A 23,712-nucleotide genomic window follows, 5' to 3' on the forward strand; every position below is an offset into this window, starting at 1 on the left:
AAACCGCCATTGATTGCTTCATGTCTCTCCGTGTGAATCTTTATTGCTGTTAGGCAGAGCAAACAGTCTCTGTCAGAGGGCAAGGCATTTATTAGAAGGGAGGACAGGAGAGTGGAGGAGGAGAAGATAAATGGATCATTGGATGCTCTGTATGAATATCTCTCTGCTCAGTGAAGTAATGCAGGGATGTATACACCCTGTTGATCGTGGCACTCGTCATGGCGTGCTGAAGTAGAGCGATAATGTGGCAGGATTACTGCAGTTTTTGTATTCAGAGGCACAAATAGAGACTGGGCCATAAATACAGACGATGTGGACTTAGTGAAGCTGAAGTAATGTGGACATAATGAGGCTGCGTTTCACAGCGAACATAGACACATGTACAGTATGTAAACCCAATCACACACATGCGTGGGCACAGACATCAGCATACACTTTGGATTCAGGCCACACAAATGCATGTATGCAATTCCCGTGTGACTGACTGGCCAGGAGGAATGTCACATCCTGTGATGAGATGTGACAAGCACCAATATCATTTGCACATATTGAAGTTTATGCTGCCAACTGCCGCGCTGTCGTTTGTGCTTTTATCTCAGAGATGCAGATCAAAAACATGGACTGTATAAAAGAAATGGACATCGCCTCTGTGACGACACTAATTTGTTTGTGACCTCCCCTGGAAGCCTCGAGTTCGGCATTTTGGACGTCACTGTCCTCTGTTCTCAGTACCAGAAGTGGCCATATTTGGAGGAGTTGATTAAAACACTTTATTACTTATCTCTTAACTTTTTTATAAAGATAGCAATTTGTCAATCACAGGCAGCCACACACTAAATTATAACCTGCTTTATTGGTCTTACTGCTTTATAGTGGTTAGCGCTGTTGCCTCACAGCTAGAAGATTCCTAGTGCGAACCCCGGTTCAGACGTCGGGATCCTTTCTTTCTTTTCTTTCTCTCTGTGCATGCGTGGGTTCCCTCCTGGTACTCCGGCTTCCTCCCACAGACATGCTCGTTATGAGTGACTCTGAAATTGCCCGTAGGTGTGAATGTGCTTGACTGTACCCCGCCTCTCACCCAATGAAAGCTGGGATAGGCTCCAGTCCCCCATGGCCCTGAACAGGATAAGTGGTATAGATAACAGATGGAGCATAAACTCATTCTCAACTGAGAGGTAGGGTAATTTTCCCGTCTGCTTTTATACAATTCAACTTCTTTTTGCAGCCAGTGGAGTCTCCCCCTGTTGGCCATTAGAAAGAATGCAGTTTTAAGGCACTGTTGCTTTGCCTTTACTACATGCTACATCCACTTCTTAAATACAGTCAATGAGCAAAACACAATGTCATGATCAATTTATGTGCAATGTCACATATAGCTATTTTCTTCTTGAGTTTATTACAGTTAACACAAGTTGCAGCTCTGCAGATAGCTGTGAGAGGAGTTCCTCCCAGCTGAGCGGTAACCTCTGCTCTCTGCGCTCTCCAATGCACAGAGAATGAATTTCATTCTAATCCGAACACGCGGCTTCAGGCTCTGCAGATTAATTTCAGAGTCATATGCAACTGTTACACTCGCAATGCTAATTAAAAGTAAAGTCCCAGGTTGGAGTCTTAATGCGCTCTCTCTTCCAAGCTGGTTTTTCTGTGCGTGTGTGTGTGTGTGTGTGTGTGTGTGTGTGTGTGTGTGTGTGTGTGTGTGTGTGTGTGTGTGTGTGTGTGTGTGTGTGTGTGTGTGTGTGTGTGTGTGTGTGTGTGTGTGTTTGTATAAGCGCATGCTGCATCCCCTGAAGAAAGCCTTGCACTACACTAATTGCATTCATTGTTTTTGTGTTTACACCTTTATGGGTGTGATGCCACTCATGGAGTTGTCAACTTATTATTATTGTTTGCCAGAGAGAGACGTGAGAGCGAGTGTGTGAGTTTATTTTCTGTATGAGAAGGATGGAGAGAGGAAAGAGGGAATGAGAAGAACTTACCAACTTAGTCGTCTACATACATAAATCAGTGTCGATACAAACTGAATTTGATGTTGAGACGATTTTAATAATAATATTGTTGGATTATATCATTTTCATTGATGCCAAACGACCTGTTAATAACTGTGCTGCAGATTTAAGCGAACATCCCCAACTGACTCTGAAAACCACCAGATATTAATAAAGACAGTTGATAACAGACCCGTTTAAAGGAGCAGTTCGCCCCTGGAAAAAGCCACTGTCAGTCAAAGCTGGTGTTTTCTGTAATCAATAGAAGCAATAATATTTTAAATTGGCGCCCTAGCTGTGGAGAAAGTTGTACAAACAGCTCGTGGTTTTGCTCATTCTACATTCCTACAACACCCAGCGTGCATTGCGCCCCTCCCTCTGAAAGGAACGGCCCAGCGAGAGAGACGCTGGAGTGAAATACGACCGTTTCGCTGCAGGCAATGGCTCAGAGCGGTATAGATCCAGAAAAACGACGAGAATATACCGGTGGATCGTCTAAGAAATCTTCAGGTCTGCAGTCTACATTTAAAACCTGACGATTCTGAACGAGACATGACATCGAAGGCGGGCGTCCTAGATTGAGGAAGTGTAGTTTAGCGAGCTCCCTGGCCTCCGCCAGATGACGTGTGAGGTTTTCCAGGGCCCATTGGAGAAACGGATAGCGTCCTCCACAGGCACAGAGCCAAATTACTTTTTTTTTTTCTACCATAATGGCGTCAGCTCCCCATAATAGCATGAAAGGACTGAGGATGAAATCGGTGAACCGGCCTTTTAAGGTAGTCAGACAGAAGTGAGGATAAGGATGAGAAAGGTGTGACAGTGTAACAGGTACATACACACGCACAAACGGGTTGCTAAAAGCAGGAAGCGCTGTCACAGCGATGCAGAGGAAATGTACAGACTCACTGTGGACCAAAGTCTCGCTTTCTGTCTTTGCTCGTTTTTCCTCCCCTTGTTCCTTGTTCTCTCGCTCATCTACAGTGTACTGCAGGCTTTATCACAGTGCCAGGAGCAGTTTGTGCCTCACTTGACAGTTTGAGCGCACACTTCTCACAGTGGGTTTTAAAAAAGTGGTCAGATTTTGCCCATTGTCAGAAGATTTTGCCCCTGGGACCCGAGATGTTGTTAACACTGTCAAACCTCATCCGAGAAGTTTATCCTGCAGTTTCAGGCTTTTAACGACGAAGCGTGTGATATGTACATTTATTAACTTTTTAAAAACTTTATTTTTCAGTCTTATATGAGTCACAACTTTAAAACTTTATTCTGCAATTTAATAAGAAGAAATGCAGCTTTCTCACAGAGACTCTGCTCTCGCAGCGCAGAAATAATGAGGCGCTGCGTAACGTGCTTTGTCATGAGGAATGTAAGCATGAGGATGACTTTTTGACATCTGACCCGAGCTGTTGACAGGAGGTTTATTTCTGTTCCCCGCTGCAGCAGATTCATCATTATATAGCCGGTCTGTAGGTGTTAACGAGCATCACTGACCCAGACGTCTTCCAGACATAACATCATCCTAATAACCTCATCCAGTGTGAGCCTACTCACACCGGCTGCAGCCAAACATCCCCGTCATCCTGCAGAATTTCAGACCTTTACGTCCGACCTTTACGTCTGTCTTTATGTTGGATTTCTCCTCTTACTCTGCATATCTACACAACACAAACATCTGCTTTGCTGGGAATCAAATCAATGCTCCTGCAGTGCCTGACTTCTTTTCCCACAGCCCGTATTTATCTTTTCACCGCATTATCTTAATTGGCTAAGCGGGCAGGAACAGCTCTGAACTGGCAGCACAGATTAAAATATATCCAGGGAGCCCTGTCCTTGTTAAGAAAGCTGACTGTTGCTCTGCTGGGATCTGTATAAGATAATATTGCTATTTTTGATGACATATCCAGCACCATGGCCCCGAGAAAACAGTGACTCAGCTTCTTTTTGCCTTGTGGATGACATATTGCTGCGACATCGGTGATTCGGGGATAAGAGATGTTGTCTTGAAAATGTGAGTCAGGGGGATTGATGGAAGAGAAGTTAGATCCATCTCTGTCCTTATTACACAAAATGTTCTAACTTTTTCCGATTCTGTCTTTCACTCTCTTTTTCTCGACCAACCAGACTTTCTTTTCCTTTTTTCACTTCAGCTGTTGATGTTTAACGCCTTCCTCGCCTAATTACAACCCTTTTGCTCTTTTCTCACTCATTTTTTCCAGGACTTTGCCAGCAGCTCTTGCTGAGCGATATAAGGGCACAAAATGTGGTAAAAAAAAATTCCATATTGATCAATATCAATATTGACGATGATATATAATTAAACAATGCTGCCAGTGTGAGGCTTAAAGTTATAATCTTGAAGATCTCATTTTCGTTCTCTTTGGCGACACCTATGGTGATAAACGGTAATTGCAAGAGCACACTTCACAGATATCCAGACAGTGTTGCATGAGTGACGTCCACGGTTGGCTCCGGTTGTCGCTTTCCTTTCCAGTCTGTAATACTGCCAATGCAAAGGTTTTCATCTGTGGGCCATAGGCTCAATCACCATTGTATTACCTCATTCGGTGATATTTACTACCTTACTAAGGTTGTCAAAATTTTCGGTACTTTGTTACTTTTTCAATAGCACGTGTTTTAAATGATATAATCTCCGTTATTTTTATGTTCAGTAGCACAGAAGTTTTTTTGTTGCCGTGGTATCAAAACAGGTATCGAGTATCGTTTGTTTGTTTTTTTACTCGTATCGTATCGTATTGAAGATTAAAATTCTGGTATCGTGACAACCGTACTCCTGACACGAGCTGCATTATACACAGCAGTCTCTTCCTCTCCAAAGCAAACTAGCTGGCAGAACAGCAATTAAACCAGTTAAACTTAAACCACTAAAAACGCTCAGTAAAGCAGTTCAGGTTTAATATCAGAAACTGGATGTCTGTTGAGGGGACTTCTAGTTGAGCTGCCGCTAACGTACATGTAATTGACGTAATGTTACAATTCTTTGTGGACAGCCGTTCACTTTCACCATGTCTTCTGTGCCCCTCAGTTCAACTCCTTTTCTCTCTTTTACTGAAGTCATGAAGGCGTGTACTCTGGTGTGTACTTCACATGCAGGCAGAAAACTGCAGACTAACTTACTGTGGTCGCTATTTCTGCTGCGTGATCGGCTGCTTGATCTATCTATTTAGAGTAAAAATTCCTTACATTTATCGTTGTTATTAACAGTAATTTTATTACAATTCCCTATCAAGTTTATCGCCTGGTTCTATCGCCCAGCCCTACCTGCCTCTGTCACATTTGCTTTTCCTGTCTCTGTCTCGCCTTGCTCTCACTCTCTCTCTCTCTCTCTCTCTCTCTCTCTCTCTGTCTCTCTCTCTCTCTCTCAGCAGGTGAAATTGATGGTTACAAACCTTGTAGTCAGAGGAAAATGATTGGATCCAAACAGTAGCAGAAATGTAATATTTTCTCCCTGTGCAGCAGGCCGTGTTAAAGTGAGACTGAGGGAAGTTACTGAGGGATGGTTGGCTCTGTGAGGAAGTATGCGGTTGTGTGTACGTGCATGTTTATCAGCGGGACTGTTGCCCAACTTTGTCTCTTTACGAGGCATTTCTGCTCTACTGGACAGTGTGGAGCCGAGAGTAGCGTGACAGATAGAAGCGAGACGCGAGGATGAGGCAAAGAAGCTAGAAAATGAGCCGGCTGTGTGAAAAAGAGCAGAAGATAAAGATTGAAAGGGAAACAGGCAGACAGGAAATAGTAACATTAAAGAGACATTACTGGAGTGTGGCTCAGGATTTGTGTACACAGTTGTGTGTGTGTTAGGATGCTTGGGAGCCTCTGCTGTCTGCAGGCATGCTCACAAACTGTGATATTTTGTGTACTGAGGATGAAGTTGACCTTGTCGCCTGCATGGGAATTATTCAGATCCTCGAGTCATGCTCACCTTCAGCCCGAGCTGCAGGTAAATGATGTGCCAGGGAGCAGCACGGAGCGTACACACACCTGAGGACGAGAAACCAAAGACACACATTTTGACGTGCTGTTGCACTAAAAATAGAACATTGTGTCATGTCTCGATGCTGAGCTACTTTATCCACCTGCACACCTATGCAGCAGGATGCACACGCACAAACATTCAGAGATAACGCTCTTTAACACGCCTGTTTGGACCACCCTAAATTATGCATAGCTTCCTTTATATTTTCTTGCAGAGTGAAATTGTGTGAATAATTAAGTGAAAGCATTATGCAGTGCTGAAAAGTTTGTGTGTGTGTGTGTGCACAGAATATATTTCTTTTTAAATGGTCTATTCGGATGATTTATTTATGCTCACATTATCAAAAATGCATGCTTTAAGGACCTAAATAGAACAAATGCAAAACACAAACTCGGTTATCTTACATTATGTTCCCTCCTGGGAATGAAAAGAAATCACATGGCACCTCCCATGGAAGCATCAGCATGTGCAGGTTTGATGGAAGTGATGTGTTTTTCTCAAGGTCAGCAAATGTTTCCTGTCACACAGCTGTGACTGACAGCATTACAAAAGGCCTGTGTCTACTTCAATGTGTTGAGAACCATAAATGTGCTCTTTGGGGTCACAATAGAAGCTTTCATCGATAGTAGGGATTTTCATCCTCAGTCCTTTCATGCTGTTATGGGGAGCTGATGCCATTATGGTAGGAAAAACATGCGATTTGGCTCTGTGCCTTTGGAGGACGCTATCCGCTTCTCCAATGGGGCCTGGAAAACTCTCGCCAGACTGCGTAAAACGCGTCATCTGGCAGAGGCCAGGGAGCTCGCTAAACTACACTTCCTCAATCTAGGACGCCCACTCCGATGTCATGTCTCGTTCAGATTTTGAGGTCAGGTTTGAAATGTAGACTGCAGACCTGACGATTTTTTAGACGATCCACCGGTATATTCTCGTCGTGTTTTGGATTCTGTTCCGCTCCGAGCCACTGCCTGCAGCAAAGCGGTAATATTTCACTCCAGCGTCTCTCTCGCTGGGCCATTCCTTTCAGAGGGAGGGGCGCAATGCACGCTGGGTGTTGTAGGAATATAGAATGGGCGAAACCACAATCTGTTTGTACAACTTTCTCCACAGCTATGGCGCCAATTTCAAATATTACTGCTTCTATCGATTACAGAGAACACCAGCTTTGACTGACAGTGGCTTTTTCCAGGGTCGACTTGCTCCTGTAACAGCCATCAAGGGCCCCCAAGTCTATCTGTCCACTTAGGCTGATGTCAAGTCGTAAATAAATGGCAGACAGAGATGTGCTCGTACGTGATCATGACATGAGTGTGTTTCTCGCTCCAACAGGAAAGAGTCCGTACCTGATGTTCACCAACCGCCATGAGATCCGGCGCATCGACCTGCTGAAGAGCGAATACAGTCAGGTGGTTCCCACGCTGAAGAACGCAGTGGCCCTGGACGTCGACGTGTCCACCAACAAGATGTTCTGGTGTGACCTCTATCATCGTAAAATATACAGGTACACACACACACACACACACACACACACAATGTACTGAATCAGGACTTTTAGAGTTTAAGGATAAAGCTCTGTCCTTGTTTTCAGCCGTTCTCTCACTCTGTTTCTCCTCCATCCATCCCCCTGTCAGCTTCAACCTGTCACACCTTCTGGTTGCAAGACTGACACACCTGGGGGCGGCGTGTGTGTGTATGTGTATGCGTGTCTGTCAGTCACACCTGGAGGGCTGTGTCATCTGTCTGACAGTAAAAGGTGGAGCTGTTTGTCCTTCACACACACAGTGTGTCCACTCATACTGTAGGTCTAGCATTACGTGTTCTTAAGTGTATTTGTGTGTGCATGTGTGTGTGTGTGTGTGTCACCCTGATGGCTGGCAGGTAGTGGGAGGGGCCTTCTATCATCTCAGCTGAGCCATATGCTCACTCTTAATTTCACTGCCTCAATAATCACCGCCATTATTCATGTGCATAAACTCACGCAGACACATTCACACACTCCCACACACACACTCAGCGACACACTCAAGGGCTTGTGACAGAGAAAGGACAAATTAACTCATCCGCTGTGAGGAACTCCACTTTACAGGCGGCAGTAAACAAACACTGACACACACTTTCAGTAGTCTGCATTCACTTAGTCTGTACAGTTGACGCAAAGGAAATTCAACTGTACAAACGCGCTTTACAGAGCCTGTAAAAATGAGTTTGTACAGTCGTCATTTTTGTTCTCACCCTCACATCCCTTTATTGTTGTAACACAAAGGCTCACTACATTTTTGCTGCTGATACAATTTATACAATCCAAAACCGTGTGATGGAGTACCTGTCGGGACTTCCTCCCCTTTGTATAATAGATATTTTATTCCATAATATATAATATTATACATTCATGAAGTAATATATCCCTTTCTGTTGTATTATAACAGGGTTTTAAAATGCACAGGCCCGTCACCAGCGCTGAATATTTGCATTTACCCTCTCCATTCCTGGATTCACCTTGCCTGGCATGAGATTTATTTATTTATATGTTTTTTTTTTTATTTTAATACATATTTTTTGGCCTTTTATGCCTGTATTGACAGAGAGAGGACAGTGGATAGTGTCGGAAAAAGAAGAGGAGAGAGTAGGGGTGACGCGGGCGAAGGGCCAGGGGTTTGAGTTGAACCAGGGGCCGCTGCATCGAGGACTATAGCCTCCGTATCTGGGACGTGCGATTTAACCCCTGACCTAAAACCAGCGCCACACATGAGATTAATTAAACCCAGCCCAAACTTTGGTTTGATCCTAGATTAGTTCTAGTGCTCATTCACCGGCGTTTCACCCAATTAGAGAGACTCTTTACCGATCAGAGCGTAGTAGGCAGGAATGTGCAACAAGCTACTTCCATAAAAGAGAAACATGGCAATAAAAAGGTGACGTGTGGATGACAGTGACACAGTTACAGGTTGTTGTCTTTGACTGTTGTGAAAAACTTCCAGTGCTCTACATTTTATCGAGTTAAAGCAGCTGTGCATTTAAAAGTCCTTCCTCCTCACTGTCCCTCACTCTGAGGATGTGGGGTTTCTGGGCTAATTCCTAGTTATTAGCAAGCTACGGGTCGATGACTTGTTAGCTTCTCCTCTTGATGAAGATGTCTGTTGCAAACAACGATTCAGCCAATTAAAGATGCAATCTGCTCGCGGGGCTCGGACTAATCTGTCTCTGTCTTATTCCTTACTCGAGGCTGCCCTCTTTTCTTCCCATCAACCAGTTCACTGCTGTGTGTCTGAGTATGTGGAAGTCAAAAAAAGAAAGTTTCTGATAAGAAATCTGTGAGAGTTTTATCAATGTAAAGTCCCTGTTTTATGTATTGATTTATTAGCTTTGATTTCGTTTTGTTTTTGTGTCATGCATTAATAATAGCAAAATAAAAACAGGCTTTTAAGACACCATTATTTATTAAAAAGGACCAGGGAGCCAAGTAGACACAGAGATTATGAATAATATTTAAGACATAAACCATCCTGACATTTTTTCCAAGGTCCAAACTAAACTTAAGACCTCTAAATCCTCTAAAGGTACAGTGTCATAGTTTGGCTAGATTTAGATAAATGTCAGTAATATTTGTTACATTTTTCGAATTGTGGTCACGCTGCAAGATTATTCCTATAGATTTAGGGCCTGTGTCCATGAGCAGCGTCTTTGTGCAGGCAGCGCCGATTTTCTACAAAACCGGTGCAGTTCAGCATTTTCAGCGCTCTGCGTCCTCAGTGCAAATATGTCCTCGGTGTCGGCTGTTTTTTGGTTCTCGCAGCGCTCTCAGTCGAAAATATTTCAATTTTTTGAACACCGCCACGCTCGTCAATGTCATTCCTCCCTCACCAACCAATCAAAATCAAGAAGGGGCGGGACTTCCGATATCAACTTTGTCAGCAACAATGGCGGAGAAGAAGCTAATCCTTTCATCTTTTCGAGGATAAAAGTTCCAGGTCTAGATGCCAGGACACGATTCCTTTACATTGTTTTTAAGCTTTCTTTGTAAGACTTCCTTGAATTAAAGCAAATATGAAGCACGCAGAGCGATTTAAAACAGACTGAACAGTCACTACCAAGGGTAGCAGAAGTGCCGCCAGATAACTTTCGTAACCTAGCAACAGGAAGCGCCGGTGAGAAGCGCTCTGAAGTTGAGGTTGTGTGTGCTGCCAGCGCAAAGAACACTGTTAGTGGACACAGGCGCTTATTCTGCTTCACCTTCCTTAAAAACAGCATGAAGCTCTGTATCTGCAAAAGTCCTCACAACTGAATATATCAACTGAAATCCTTGTAATGGGGTGTGTAAAGAATAAATACGATTTTATTATTAAATTGGACAAGAAACATTATAGAATATTAGCTGTAACACAGTAAAATACAAGCTAGTAAATCTTCACAAATAATCACAGTTCTCTATCATTTCCAGTTCCTAACAACACATCCCTGTAGCAACATTACCATTAGGGACTTCTTCCGCGTCCCCTTTGCTCCAGCCCTTATTTTTAATTTACAGAAGGAGAGAGAGCAACAGGTGCTGCGTCCCAACCCTGCGACACCAGAGAGAATCTTTACTTTATCCATCACACGCAGCAGCAGGCTAACTCTCCTTTAAATAGATGAAGATGTCTGCAGTGGCAAACGGTCACACCGCCAATTAACAACACAATCTGCTTCCACGTCTCTGACTCATCCATCTCCACCTCGTCCCTCGCTTCAACTACCTCTACAGCCTTCCTCTTTCCTGCATCTGCTCCATATGTACTTCTCTTCTTGTACGCTTTGCCGACACGCGACGGCTGGGTGTAAATTGGGACGTACTGGCCTTTTAACCAGGTTGTTTTGTTATAGTGTCATGTAGAGAAGACAATAATGTGCTACCTTTTGAAGAAGGAAGGAAAACGAAACAACAAACAGACTGGAGAGACAGTGGGAAGCAAGAGCTAAAATGGGGAGAGAAACGGAGGGGGAGAGTGACGAAAACAAAAAAGAGGCAGGGTGTTTGTAAGCTGCTGATAAATAAAGACAGACTCGCGCTCTCCGGGAGGTGTTATTGGGTGAGAGGCTTGCGGTTGTTAGAGAGGTGTCAGGTTTGGGTGCCCTAGACATACTATTACCTAAAGTAAAGAATACCTGCTCCCCACAAGGTGTAATAGGTATCGAAGGCACGTAGCAGAACCAAGTCTATCCTCACAACAACAGGAGAGCAGAATAAAAATCCTGTTCTCTTTCCCAAGGCACCAAAAAAGGACGCTTTTTTACGCCTCTCTGCTTCACGTACAGACGCGCACGTTACCCTTCAGTGGCTTTAAAAGGATGTTAAACTTACTGTAATGTTAGCCCTTTTATTAATATTAGGCGACCAAAGAAACTGCTGTTGGTCACGTAGTAGAATACATAGAGAAAGGCTGCCCAGGCAGGAGGTTGTGGGCGATAGATGGGCCAAACAGTGCAGGACAGAGCGCTGGTATTTGACGACCTCGCCTGAGTTGGATGGTTAAAATACCAAGAAACACATCTGCTGCATATGTCTTACACCTCCCTTTTTCTACATGCTTCTTAATTATTGGGTGTTTTTTAATTTCCACATTAACTTCCACCTCTCTTCCTTCTCTACTGTCCACCAGTGCTTACATCAACAAGGCCAGCGACTCGTCCGAGCAGGTGACTCTCATCGACTCGCTCCACTCCCCCGAGGGCCTGGCCGTCGACTGGGTCCACAAGAACATCTACTGGACCGACTCGGGCAACAAGAGCATCTCCGTCGCCACCGGAGACGGCAGGAAGAGGAAGGTGCTGATAGCCACCGAGCTGAGCGAGCCGCGGGCCATCGCGGTGGATCCGCACCAAGGGTGAGAGGGGGTGATGTGTGACGGTGGAGGGAGGGTTGGACAGATGGACAAGGTGTGAGAGAGGAAGGGGAAGGATGGAAGCAGGAAGTAGGGCATTGTTGTCAGTAAGTAGGGAGAAAGTCAGTGTTGTTCTGTCTAAAAATAGTCCTTTAAACTTGTTTTACTGCACCATGCCAAAGCTGTTTGTACTGCTGCACAGCTTAATAATTACATGGAGCTACACCGTGGCCCCGGTCTGCTTTATCTGCTTCTTTATCTTTGTACCTCCAAAGTTCCCTGAAGGGCTCTTCACTACAAAGAACAAAGTACATGCAAAAAAAAAGCTCAGCTTTCAGGGCCACACAGACAAACATTAAAAGTGGTCCATGTTTTTGGGCGCTGGTTTAGCTCAGTTAGTAGAGCAGGAGGCGCCCCATATATAGAGAGCTACAGTCCTCGATGCACTGATCGCAGGTTCCACAGCCGGACTGCCGATCATTTGGTGCATGTCATCTCCCTGTCGCTACTCCCCACACTTCCTGTCTCTCTTCAGCTGTCCTATAAAATATTAAACAAAGCTCAAAAAATAATCTTAAAAAAAATAATAATAATAAATGGTCCAAGTTTCCAGCCCCAAGGCCTGTTTAAGAAGTCATTACTTTATTTTGGAGAGAAAAAGGGGATAAAGACATTTTAGTTCATCTAACACATGACATTTCAAATACTAAATTTAGCTGAATAAAGGGCAAGATATTAGATCTGAGAAAAAAATAAAATTATAATACCACCATTCATTCAATAAAATAATATTATGCCTGACCTATTAAGTTGAACACACTCAGTCCACCTAGTCCAAATGCTTAAGAATCTTTAAGAAACAACATCTATCTGTTTATCACTGACAGGTGGCTCAGATTTTAGCCACATTTATTTATTTATTTACATTTTATTTATTGAGATTAAAAATCTCTTAGAGTGTCCTGGCCAAGACAGCAGCAGCACATTAAAACAACGTTTCAGACATACAACACACAACAGTTACAAACACAAGTCAACATATCCTCGGTCACAAATGCATGATGCATCTTCCTCCAACGCCTTCAATCTACTTTTAAAGAGATAAAAAGAGATCAGCTCCCCCAGACCCAAATCCTGCTGAAGGAGCAGCATATCAAAAAACCCTTTTCCCCATTTTAAGACGCACTTTTAGGACAGATAGCAAAACCAAGACGGTAGCTAACAGAGTTTTTTGTAATTTAATCAAATCTATGAGGCAAGCAAGTTCTCCTTTCTCTTTGAACACAGCCTGTTGCTTTGTATTAGTTTCCAATCATATTCCACCCATTAAACATAAAATCACCTTTAAACTGTACCACATCTAAAAGACAGGCCCACTCCATACATGTTATTATGTGTCTGAATTTCCTTCCAAAAAGGCTCATTAAAATGGAAATTCAAGAAGATCCCTACAATATTTTTCCAAATGAATTCTCCCCTTGTGGTCAAACTAATTGAGCTTCATTGTGATTCATGAATTGAAATATATTTCATGTTTTTTACTGATTTAAACCCAATATGTTTTAACTGGTTATCTCTCCACAGGTTCATGTACTGGTCAGACTGGGGAGGCCAGGCCAAAATTGAGAAGTCTGGGCTGAACGGAGTGGACCGACAAGTTCTGGTGTCCGAACACATCGAGTGGCCCAATGGCATCACTCTGGGTAAGAACGCAACTTTGCAGAGAGCACAGAAACTACAAGTCGATGCGAGGTCTGCAAAATAAATCAGCTCTAAAAAGGAGTTTTATAAAGAAACTTATAATGCTGATATTGCCTTTGAAGAAAGAGAGAAAAAGGGTTGGAGTAAATTGAAGAGAAAAAAAGGGGCAGCGCCAGAGACGGGAAAGAAACAAAGAGAGACAAACTGCAAGAGCTGAGAGAAGACGAAAACAGTCTCGGGTTGCTGCAGCCACTGAGTAGCTCTTATTGTTACAGCTCAGTTTGTGTCTGGCTCTCATCAATCAAGCCGGCAAACACGAAGCCCTCCGAATTAATAAGCCAGACGCTCTGTGCCGTCGATACCTCCCGTCGTCCCTTTCAACTCCCTCCGCGGCACCAGCCAATTTCTCTCGGCTGCCCTTGCCTGAGGAGAAACAGAGGCGCACAGTCGCCACACTCGGTGGAATTGAGGTGTCACTACATCTGTATGAAAACAAATTATTTTTTAGAGTGAGGCGAATGAGAGAGTTGTTGGCCAGACTTGCACTCTGCTGCTGTGAAAGACGTGGTGGATTATTTTCCCTCGGCCATTGATTTCATACGAGGAGAAAACACAGCGGGTGATTGTGTGAGACAGGAGCGATGAAGCTGTGAATGAGAATAAATCAGGGAGGTTTTTCTGCTCTTTTTTTGGCATGATGGTGTTAAATTAGTTTCTTTTAAAGTTTACATGGCTGCCTCTTATATTATGCTACATTTATTATATAGCATTTGATTAAACTCCTGCTTTAGTAGACATTTTGTTGGACTTGCATATTACATCTTTTGGAAATCCAAAGTCTTTTAGATTTAACAAATTCTAATCTGGAAGATTTTTATGTAAATAAATGTCTGTTAAGTCTCTATCTATTGCCGAATGAGGTAACACACTGGTGATTGAGCCAATGGCCCACTGATGAAAGCCTTTGCATTTGCAGAGTCACCCAGCAGTGGATGGTCTGTCAGAGAGGGTAGGCAGAGCTAAGCGGCTGCTTTTCCGCTCTCTGCAAGCGTTGCGAGTAAACAGTAATCTACTATGGCTGAACAAACAAAGAAAAGATGGATGACTCCACAGTGCAATAACCTAATTTAGTTTAATCGAACTAAATACCAGGTCAATTACCCACTGTTTACTTGTATATTTTCTAAGAGTGTATATTTTATATATTTTGTTATCTAATTTTGTACTTTTTATATATATCTATCTATATATAGATAGATATATATATTTTGATCTTTATTTTTTACCCTCTTCGTGCTGATTCTTTCCTATTGTGTTGTACTGTATAAGCTGCTGGAGACTGAATTTCCCAGAGGGAGTCATCCCAAAGGGATCAATAAAGTTGAGTCTAAGTCTAAGTCTAAGATACAACTTCAAAAATAAGTGAAAATCCAAAGAAAAAGAAACAAACTCGACGCTCAGATGAAGCAAACAGTCTAAAAAGGAAAGCGACCGTCAGAGAGGAAAATCAAGAGTTACAACCAGAGCCAACCGTGGACGTCACACATGCAGCACTGTCTGGATATCTGGGAAGTGTGCTCCTGTAATTACCGTTTATCACCATAGATGCTGCCAAAGAGAACGAAACTGAGATCTTCGAGATTACTATTTTAAATTAGTTTCTTTTAAAGTTTACATGGCTGATTTTTCTCTTATATTATGCTATATATACTATATAGTATGTGATTAAACTCCTGTTTTTAGTATACAATTTTTGGCCGTGCGCATTACATCTTTTTGGAAATGGAAATGTCAACAAAGTCTTTTAGATTTCACAAATTCTGTCCAAGAAAATAAAACTTCTTGAATCAAGTTTTTTCCACTTCCCCTTCGGGTTAAACAGCAAACAAAAATGTTTTTTAAACTTTAGAAACACATAAATAAAGAACATGATTTGCTGCCTTCAGTAAATGTAAAAATGTATGTCGTAAATTGTCGTTATAAATGTTTTAATTTAAGAGGTCAAACGTGTAAAAATCTTTACCTACAAATTCAGTATTCTCGCACAGTTGAAAGCAGAGTCATTCTTGGTTTTTGTGCCTTGCTGCCAAGTTCCTGAAATTTAAAGTCCAGCAGGACTAATGAATTTGCTCAAGGTCGCACATATTTTCCCAAGCAAAGAAGTCAACCGGCAATATTACAATTACATCAGTGTTTGCTCAGCGCAGGGCCTCAGACGTCATGTCAAAGAAGATTGATGGCGTAGCTACTGGGCCATTACATTCATATACCTCTCACCCCGGGCTTTTTCTCTTGGATTGACCTCTCTCTCTCTCTCTCCATTCTTCTTTTTTCCTTCTTCTCCTTGGCTTTGTTCTCACTCTCTCTCCGACATCTTCTCAGACTTGTCAAACAGGCGGCTCTACTGGGTGGACTCCAAGCTGCACCTGCTGTCCAGCGTGGATCTGAACGGAGACAACCGCAAAGTGCTGCTGTCCTCCCATCACCACCTGGGCCACCCCTTCGCCCTCACTGTCTTTGAGGTACGATGGATTGAGCCTAAAGATTCTTAGAGATTCTTTAGTCTTTCCTATGTCCAGAGCATTGTACATGTAGATATGTTACCATATACTTCCTCACCTTTTTGTTCTTCATGAGTAAGGGATCCCTAAAGTAGCCAAAAATCCAGATTTCCTCGAGTTTTTAGCTTGTGAAACGTACAAGGGCACAAAATACAAATAAATACAACTAATTTGGCATGAGGGTAAAATCAATATCAATTCAGCCTGCTTATACAGCATCAATGAAGCTGAGCACAACATTAAGAGACAACAAGGGAATGATATCCCTGATATACAACATCAATATATATTTATCTTCATTTTCCTACTCTGAGACTTGGCACAGCTCACCTGCAGGCCGTGTTTGTTGGAGGCAAACAAGATGCTAACGTCCTTATCTGACCTCCAAAGTTAGACTCAGAGAAATACAGGTCCGTCCTCGCTTATCTCCGCCTCGGGGGTGACTCTCTCATATCGTGTTTATTGATTCCAGTGTTGCCGTGGTATTTCTAGTTTTTCAGGTGAGCCAAATGTGAGTATTGGACATGAGTTTTTGCTATTATTGATAGAGTGGTTCATATATGGAAGACTTCCTTGTCAGAGATGGAAGACGGAAAGTACAGATGATTTTGAATCTTACACCGGATGTTCCCATCTGGCACGTTTTCTAGACGCTGTTCTGCAGCTTATTGTTTTGACGATATCGAATCATAGATTTAACAGTTTTGCTCCTGAAGTGTGTGGAGAGATATGCCAAAGCAGCACACCACACTCTAACAGATTCCATTCATAAACAACCAGAGCCCGACTCTCACAACTGGAAAGCTCACTCGCGGTCAAACGAGACTTTAGCGTAAACAAAAATGGCGGACGGCGGGCAGGAAGAATTGGCGACTTTTTACTGAAAGTTCAGGTAGAAAAAAGAACAAACAGTGGATGAAGTGGTGGAGACGGCATGAACATGGGCTGTACGTGTTACTTTATGCTTCCTGTTTGCTTTCGTCGCCATGGCTGCGGTTGTTGTGCTTCCTTCTTCTGTCAGCTTGCTTCCTGATTGGCTGTCACAATCCATAGAGTGCGTGCTCGACTGTCATGGGGTTCCCCCCACACATCAGGATAACAGATCGTAAATATTCAAGTAAAATCACTCTTAACATCCCTCACTCCACAGGAACATCTGCAGAAATCATCTTTAGAAGCATCAAAAAATCAGGACTTTGCTTAGGATTGTCAGAAGGGGGGAGTCGGGCCCAAAATCGGGCTGATTATCTTATAGTGTCTTCCCCGCTTAAGGCTACAGCAGAAGCTGCCAAATTTGACAAGCTGGGAGCTAGAATGTGTTTGAAAGTTATATATCATTAAATGACGCCTGTTTCACTGGTAAAGAAGTGTGAGAGCTAAAGAATTTTAAGAAGAGAGATGAGTCAATAAAGAAATATTGACTGACTGAGAGAGAGAGACTGAGAAGGAATGAGAGATGGAGATGTTTAGAAAGTATAAAGCCAAGGAATGATTTTTTTAAGGGCTGACAATCATAGAGTCACAGTAGAGTACAGAAATCGATGAAACTAATTTCGGTGTATTTGTTGAGTCTGGAGAGAGTCAGTCTGTTAGAGCACATCATGTATAGACGATGTGGAAAGAGGAACAGTGAGCCAGAGGAGAGCAGAGCGAGGCTGCTGAGGGGGAGAGAGAGAAGGAGGTGAAATGTGAACAGTAGGAAGTGCGTTCTCCATTCCTCTCTTTGCTGCACACACTGTGATGATGAGGAGCGAAGCCAAGAAGGGACATCCATCATGTCCAGCTGAGTGTGCCTGCGTGTGTGCTTCCATGTGTGTGTGTGTGTGTGTGTGAAAAACAAAATAGGAAGAAAACCAAGGTTTCAGGCAGGCGCTGAAAGTTCATCTGCAGAGATTAATAGCTCTTTGCTCTTCTGCTCTTTGTTCTGTTCTGGTTATGATACAAACCAAATTAAAAATCCTTTAGCAGAGCAGCAGAATGTCAGGGTCCCAGCAGAGCCATAATGGGAACTTTGTTTCTGCTTTGGGTTGTGTACTGAAACAATGAACCTTTTTTGTTTTTAATTTAGTTTGGTTTTTATCTGTGAAATGAGCGGCAAGGGAGCATTTTTGACTCAGCGTTTTTGTCTCTGTTGAACTGCTTACTGGGCCCAGTTTGTGTAACTCACCATATGTTACGGCAGATAATGGAGCAGCGTTTAACGATGCGAGGATGTTGATAAAAAGAATAATGTTTCTCGGTTTAGTGATTTTTGTAGCAAAAATGCCAAACCAATTTCCTGGTTTCTGCCTCTCAAATGTGAGGATTTATTGTTTTTGTCAGATATTAAAAGAAACTGAATCCGTTCAGGGATTCTGACATTTCACTCAAATAAAACATCTTCTTTATGTCAGACTGTAAGAGGAATTTTTCTCTATTTTAAGACTCTATTAGAAAAATTGAGAAGCAATCAATAAATATATCCATTATTTAACTAATTAACACTTGCAGCTCTAAATATGAATATCTATAACATTATAATGTTCAGTATTTGCCAATGACTGTATATATAGATATACGATGTGTCTCCATCTGCTCTCATTGTACAAAATTGAAGCCAAAATAGCCCCCGTGACAGGCGCTGCCATCTTGCGATGGTGACGTCATTTGGAGCCAGTGTTGTGCAGCTCCGCCGTAGCCACTTCCACTAACCAAAACACAAAAAAAACAGCAAAGATCCCACAGGTCGGTGTGTTAAACAGCAAGACAGCTTCTTGTGTTGGTCTTGCGTCTTGTGTTGTGTTGGTCTGAAGCAGACGCTCACAGATATGGAAACTTCAATGACTCTAGTGATTGTTTTAGTTACCCCTCCTCTTGTCGTTCATCCTCTACTCTGCCAATCAGAACAGATCGGCTGCAGGAGCCGGATTTGTCAGCAGAGCTTTCAATCATACTTTTGACAGCATCAAATAAACTTAAAAATAAACTTGTCAGAAAAATGAACACTTGGACGTAAATCAGCATGATAAGAACTAACTATAATGACAGAAACCATGTTTAAGAAAAATATATTTGAGGTGTATTTTGGTTTTACAGTTTGACTCATGTCCCATCTGTTAACATGGAGGAGGCGGGCTTTATGAGCTATACTGCAGCCAGTCAGCAGGGGGCGATGGAGAGGGTTTGGCTTCACTTTTAGGGAGCTGTCATGTCAGCCATCTTTTCATACAGCCTATGGTGCAAACACACTCAGGCATAAGTAGAAAGAGAGACCCATCCAGAGATCCCTACCATCCCTACAACATACCATTAATCAATGCATTCAATTTAAATGGGAAGATCACAAAAGTAAAACTTAAGTAACAGTTTTGATGTTTGTTTAAGCCCGTCCCACGCATACTGTTGTCACACTATATAAGTACAGTCCACACATCAACACTAAGCATCCTTTTCTATGCATTCATAACCGTGCAAAACCACGTTTGGTTTGTGAGAAAGACTGTATGAGGTTTCACAAGTGTGCGTTTTGCAGTCTGTTATATGGCCTGTGCAGCCTCTTCGTATTCCTAAAAGTTCCTCAAAGAGAGCTGAAGTACTACTCTCCACTCGGGCGTATCCTCTGCAAACTTCACATGGATACTGATATACAGTATTAATGTTTCGTGACACTGCAGAAGAAAGACACCGAGTTTCTATTTCAAAGTCTGAATGCTCCACCGCCAAACACGCACATACAAACCCCTCCCGTCAGTGTCCACCCCCTGCCTAGACACCGAGCCCTGAGGAAACGTGGATCACAGAAGCATGCAGAGAGTAATGTTTTCTCTTTCACTCGCTTTAGTATCATTGCATTACTGTTTATCCCCTCTTTGTTTGACTGGAGGGGATAGAACGGAAGATGAGATGAGTTCAGAGAGAGAAGGCAGAGAGGGGGATGGTGACTTAAAGGTATAGACAGTGGAAATAAATAGACAGCAGGAAGGAAAATAATGGCTCTAAAGCTTTTATTTGTGCGTTTGCCTTTAAGTCAACATCTTAGAAGGATTTAAACAGATTTCAATGACCCTGCACACCCACCGGATGTTTGGGTTTATCGCATTTTATTACACCCCTGCTCAGGTCGGAGGAGCTATGCTAATCTAACCAAACTGCAGCTGTATCACTTTTAAAAGTGCAACAAAACTAAAGCTGTAGTAACACCAGTTGACTGTGAAAGGAAGTGGACTGCTTTATTTTTTGCAATTGTACTAAAATCATGAGGAGAATGTTTACCGAGGTAACACATGAAGTGAGAAGTAGGGTCATTTTCTTCTCGGGCTTCATGCAATCAGAATTCATTCTGCAACCGGTTGAGTCTCACCCTCCTGCCTGAAGGAATACACACTGAAGGCACGTCACATTAGCTGGGTTTACCTGAGCCTAATATTCTGATTATAATCGGTTTAAAAGCCCAAAACCGAATAAAAATGCTCCATATAAACACCTCAATCAGAATAAAAAGGCCCAAACCGATTGAAAATGGTGTTAACCTTTTCATAAACCGATCAAATGAAAAATTGTGCCATGTAAAGGATTTGACTCGATTACTTCCAGACTGTGACATCTTGGCAAAATGCGTGGTGATGTATGTTTCACAAGACGTCGGCATCGAAGTTAAACTGGACAACCTCAGAGAGCATATTTTAATTTAAACATTAAGAGACCTTAACATTATTGGACGGCTAGATGGAAGCGGGCGGTGTCACACTGTTGCCTGCTAAACCGCAACACAACAACAGCAACTACTGTGCTGAACAGACGACAGATCTCCATCTTGAGCTGGTATAAAACACACTGAACCGAATGCACGATGTGCGCATCACACACAGTTGTTCCGATTAAATGCGTCGGCGCACGTCAACACCAGATCGTAATAGATCACGCCCAACAGTTGACCTGAAATCTGAATGATTTCAACTAGAATGACTTCACTTTTGAACCCAGAGGTCAAGTCCACTTCTTATATACAGTCTGTGCTCAAAGCAAAAAGTGACATTTGCTCCTCCACGCCAAATAGGTGGAGCAGGAGGCTTGGAGATGTAGTGGCTACTTGCTCTTGTTGGTGAACTGCTAGAGTCAGCTAGCTTGTGATTGGGTAGCTAGCCAGCCCAGCTTGACTAGCGCTCACTCGCTAGCTTCTCTGTGGACTGTGTTTACCGATCTGTTTAATTTACCATTTCATAACAATAATTTCAATCAAAATAAACCTGCTGGAGCTTTATAAGCTTTAAGCAGCAAACTCGTTCCTATAGTTTGTTAGCTTAGCTTTGTCACTGATGGGTCAATACATTCACACAGCTGTTAAACAGATATATTAGTCCACTTCTGTCTCCTCCTCTCTCCTAACCGTCTGCAAACACACGGCCCTCTAGTGAAACTGTGTTTACTCTGACAGATTAGGTTAGATCAAAGTGGATGTTGTAACACAGCTAATAAGCTACGATAACTTCCTCTATTTTGGGCTCAATGACTCTCCGTCCCCTTAAAGGTCAGCACCGTCAGGACAGCTTGCTCTAGTTAGCGGCTGAAGCATTAGTGACCACAGTCGAACCTTATCTGTCCACACCCACAGTCTGGATACATGTTCAAATCAGCTGACTAGAAACACCTGTGTGGGTGTACCAGCTTTAACACTCTTCTGCAGCTTAGTAAAGATTAACACAAACTGCCTGCAATCATTTGATTCCTACACAGATTTAACACCAAGCCTACATTATTTTTTCATAACTCGGGCTCATACAACAAAGAACAAAAATCAAACCCACAAAATCATAAGCTTCAGAAGCTGAGTGGGTTGAGCTTTCATTTGTAGTTTTCTGGCATCACATCTAAGTATGCAGGAGGCACAAAAGCTCGTCAGGCAGATGTGTCAGTCAAAGCGGCCCAGCGTTTGACAGAATCATGACAGAATCATCAAGGGCCTTCCTCCCCTTGACCCTAAGAATGATAACCGCTGAGGGACACAACTCTTACTGAAGCAACGTGAGTCCACGTGTGAAGGAGAGCTTGTGCATGTGTTTAAGATCACGTACATTGACCTTGATTCTACACTGAAGAGCACTGACCAGCTCAGGTCTGCATTGCAGTTTGAAGCTTTCACGGTGTGAAAAAACGTTGCAGAGACTGACAGTAGAGAAAGGAAAAGATAGACGCCGGAGAAAGACATCCACAGGGACTAAAAAGGCAAAGGGAAGAGATTGAATGATAGATGTGAGCATTGTTCTATCAACATGGCTGGTATTTGTCTTTGACTGTTTCAGCACTTCTGTCATACGAGTAAAGGTTATCTGAATCTGAGCGAGGGGGAGATGGAGCGATAGAGAGCACAATGAAAGACGGAAAAGGAGAAGGTGAGAGAAAGGTCAAGTCCGCTGATACCCCCGACTCAAAAGAGGAGCGTGGATCGCTGCTGTGGCGGCACCACGCATAGAGACACACAATAGAAACGTATATACACACACCAGACCGAGCTATAGTTGGACCCCTACAGGTTGTTGCCCTTTAGAAAGACCATAAACACAACTTTAATCTAATGAATCAAATGCTGATAGAAGGTGAGACAGCCAGATGGTCTCACACTCGCCTCTTAAGCTCCAATGATCTCAATGTTTCCTCTTGCTATCATTTTTATCTTAACTGATGTGTGTCTGCGTATGATATGGAGCAGGCTGCGGTTGCCGTGGAAACCAAGTGCCGTAGCCACACGTGTGCTGTATCCTGTTATGCTATTGTACCACTAAAGAGAATTAAAATGAGGATCTGTTAAAGAGAGACGGAGAAAGAAGCTAAAGTGAAGCATGACATAGGTCAGGGTTATTCCTTTGTGTAAATCATTTGCCTTCTGCTTCCTTGCACATAAAGGATGGGAAAACGTAAGCTGAAGATATACAGTGTCAACCAAGCAAGTTCTCTCAACGGATGTCATGTTTTCTCCGAAACTACCCGGTACTCCCAAAGTGATTTTAGCCAACTATCTACTTTATTAGACTCATAGATAGATAATTATTGTGAATTGGACCTTGCATTGCAGACCTTGCTGCACTTGCGTGGCTACAGAGACTTAAAAGTTGCCCAGCAGCACTACCGTCGATAGTTAACCACTGACTCATCACAAGCTCAACTTTATGCAAACATAAGCAGGAGCATTTTTCCCCATGCACAATCACTGGAGAGTTTATACAAAGATGAATACACTTTTTTGAGTGTAAAAAATATCTAAAATTGTTGTGTTTTTTATGAACACAGCTTGATCAATTTGGTCCAGTGACACTTGGGAAGTCTTGAAAAGCTGTGTGACTTATTTATTTTATCCCATTCATGTGCATTGGGCAACAGGAAGTCTTGGATGTCATGCAGTGAACAAGCTCTGCATTAAAAGCACTCTAGTGCACGTCCTTAATGGGACCACAAGAGGCAGAAGCAGGGCGCCAGTTTAGCTCAGCAGTTAAATTGAGCGTCCCATGTACGGAGGCTCAGTCCTCGATGCAGGGGCCCTGGGTTCAACCCCCACCCTTGGCCTTTTGCTGCGTGTCATCACAACTCTCCCTTCCCTTGTTTCCAAAACTATCCACTGTCCTCTCTCTTGATAAAGGCAT

At 42.9% G+C, this 23,712-nt stretch overlaps 1 protein-coding gene across 2 annotated transcripts in view; it reads left to right on the top strand.

The window, feature by feature from the left end:
- The window catches only part of lrp8 (low density lipoprotein receptor-related protein 8, apolipoprotein e receptor), a 215,781-nt gene that overhangs the window by 168,475 nt on the left and 23,594 nt on the right, over positions 1 to 23,712 (top strand). For both annotated transcript variants that reach the window (XM_069679388.1, XM_069679387.1), the window contains exons 10-13: positions 7,309 to 7,480; positions 11,616 to 11,840; positions 13,422 to 13,540; positions 15,921 to 16,060. In XM_069679388.1, the coding sequence (XP_069535489.1) occupies positions 7,309 to 7,480; positions 11,616 to 11,840; positions 13,422 to 13,540; positions 15,921 to 16,060 (656 nt within the window). The remainder of the gene's footprint in view (positions 1 to 7,308; positions 7,481 to 11,615; positions 11,841 to 13,421; positions 13,541 to 15,920; positions 16,061 to 23,712) is intronic.

The sequence above is a fragment of the Semicossyphus pulcher genome, unplaced genomic scaffold, assembly GCF_022749685.1.
Source record: "Semicossyphus pulcher isolate SPU_LCO1_2020_fin unplaced genomic scaffold, fSemPul1.0.p SCAF_4, whole genome shotgun sequence".
Classification (NCBI taxonomy): domain Eukaryota; kingdom Metazoa; phylum Chordata; class Actinopteri; order Labriformes; family Labridae; genus Semicossyphus; species Semicossyphus pulcher.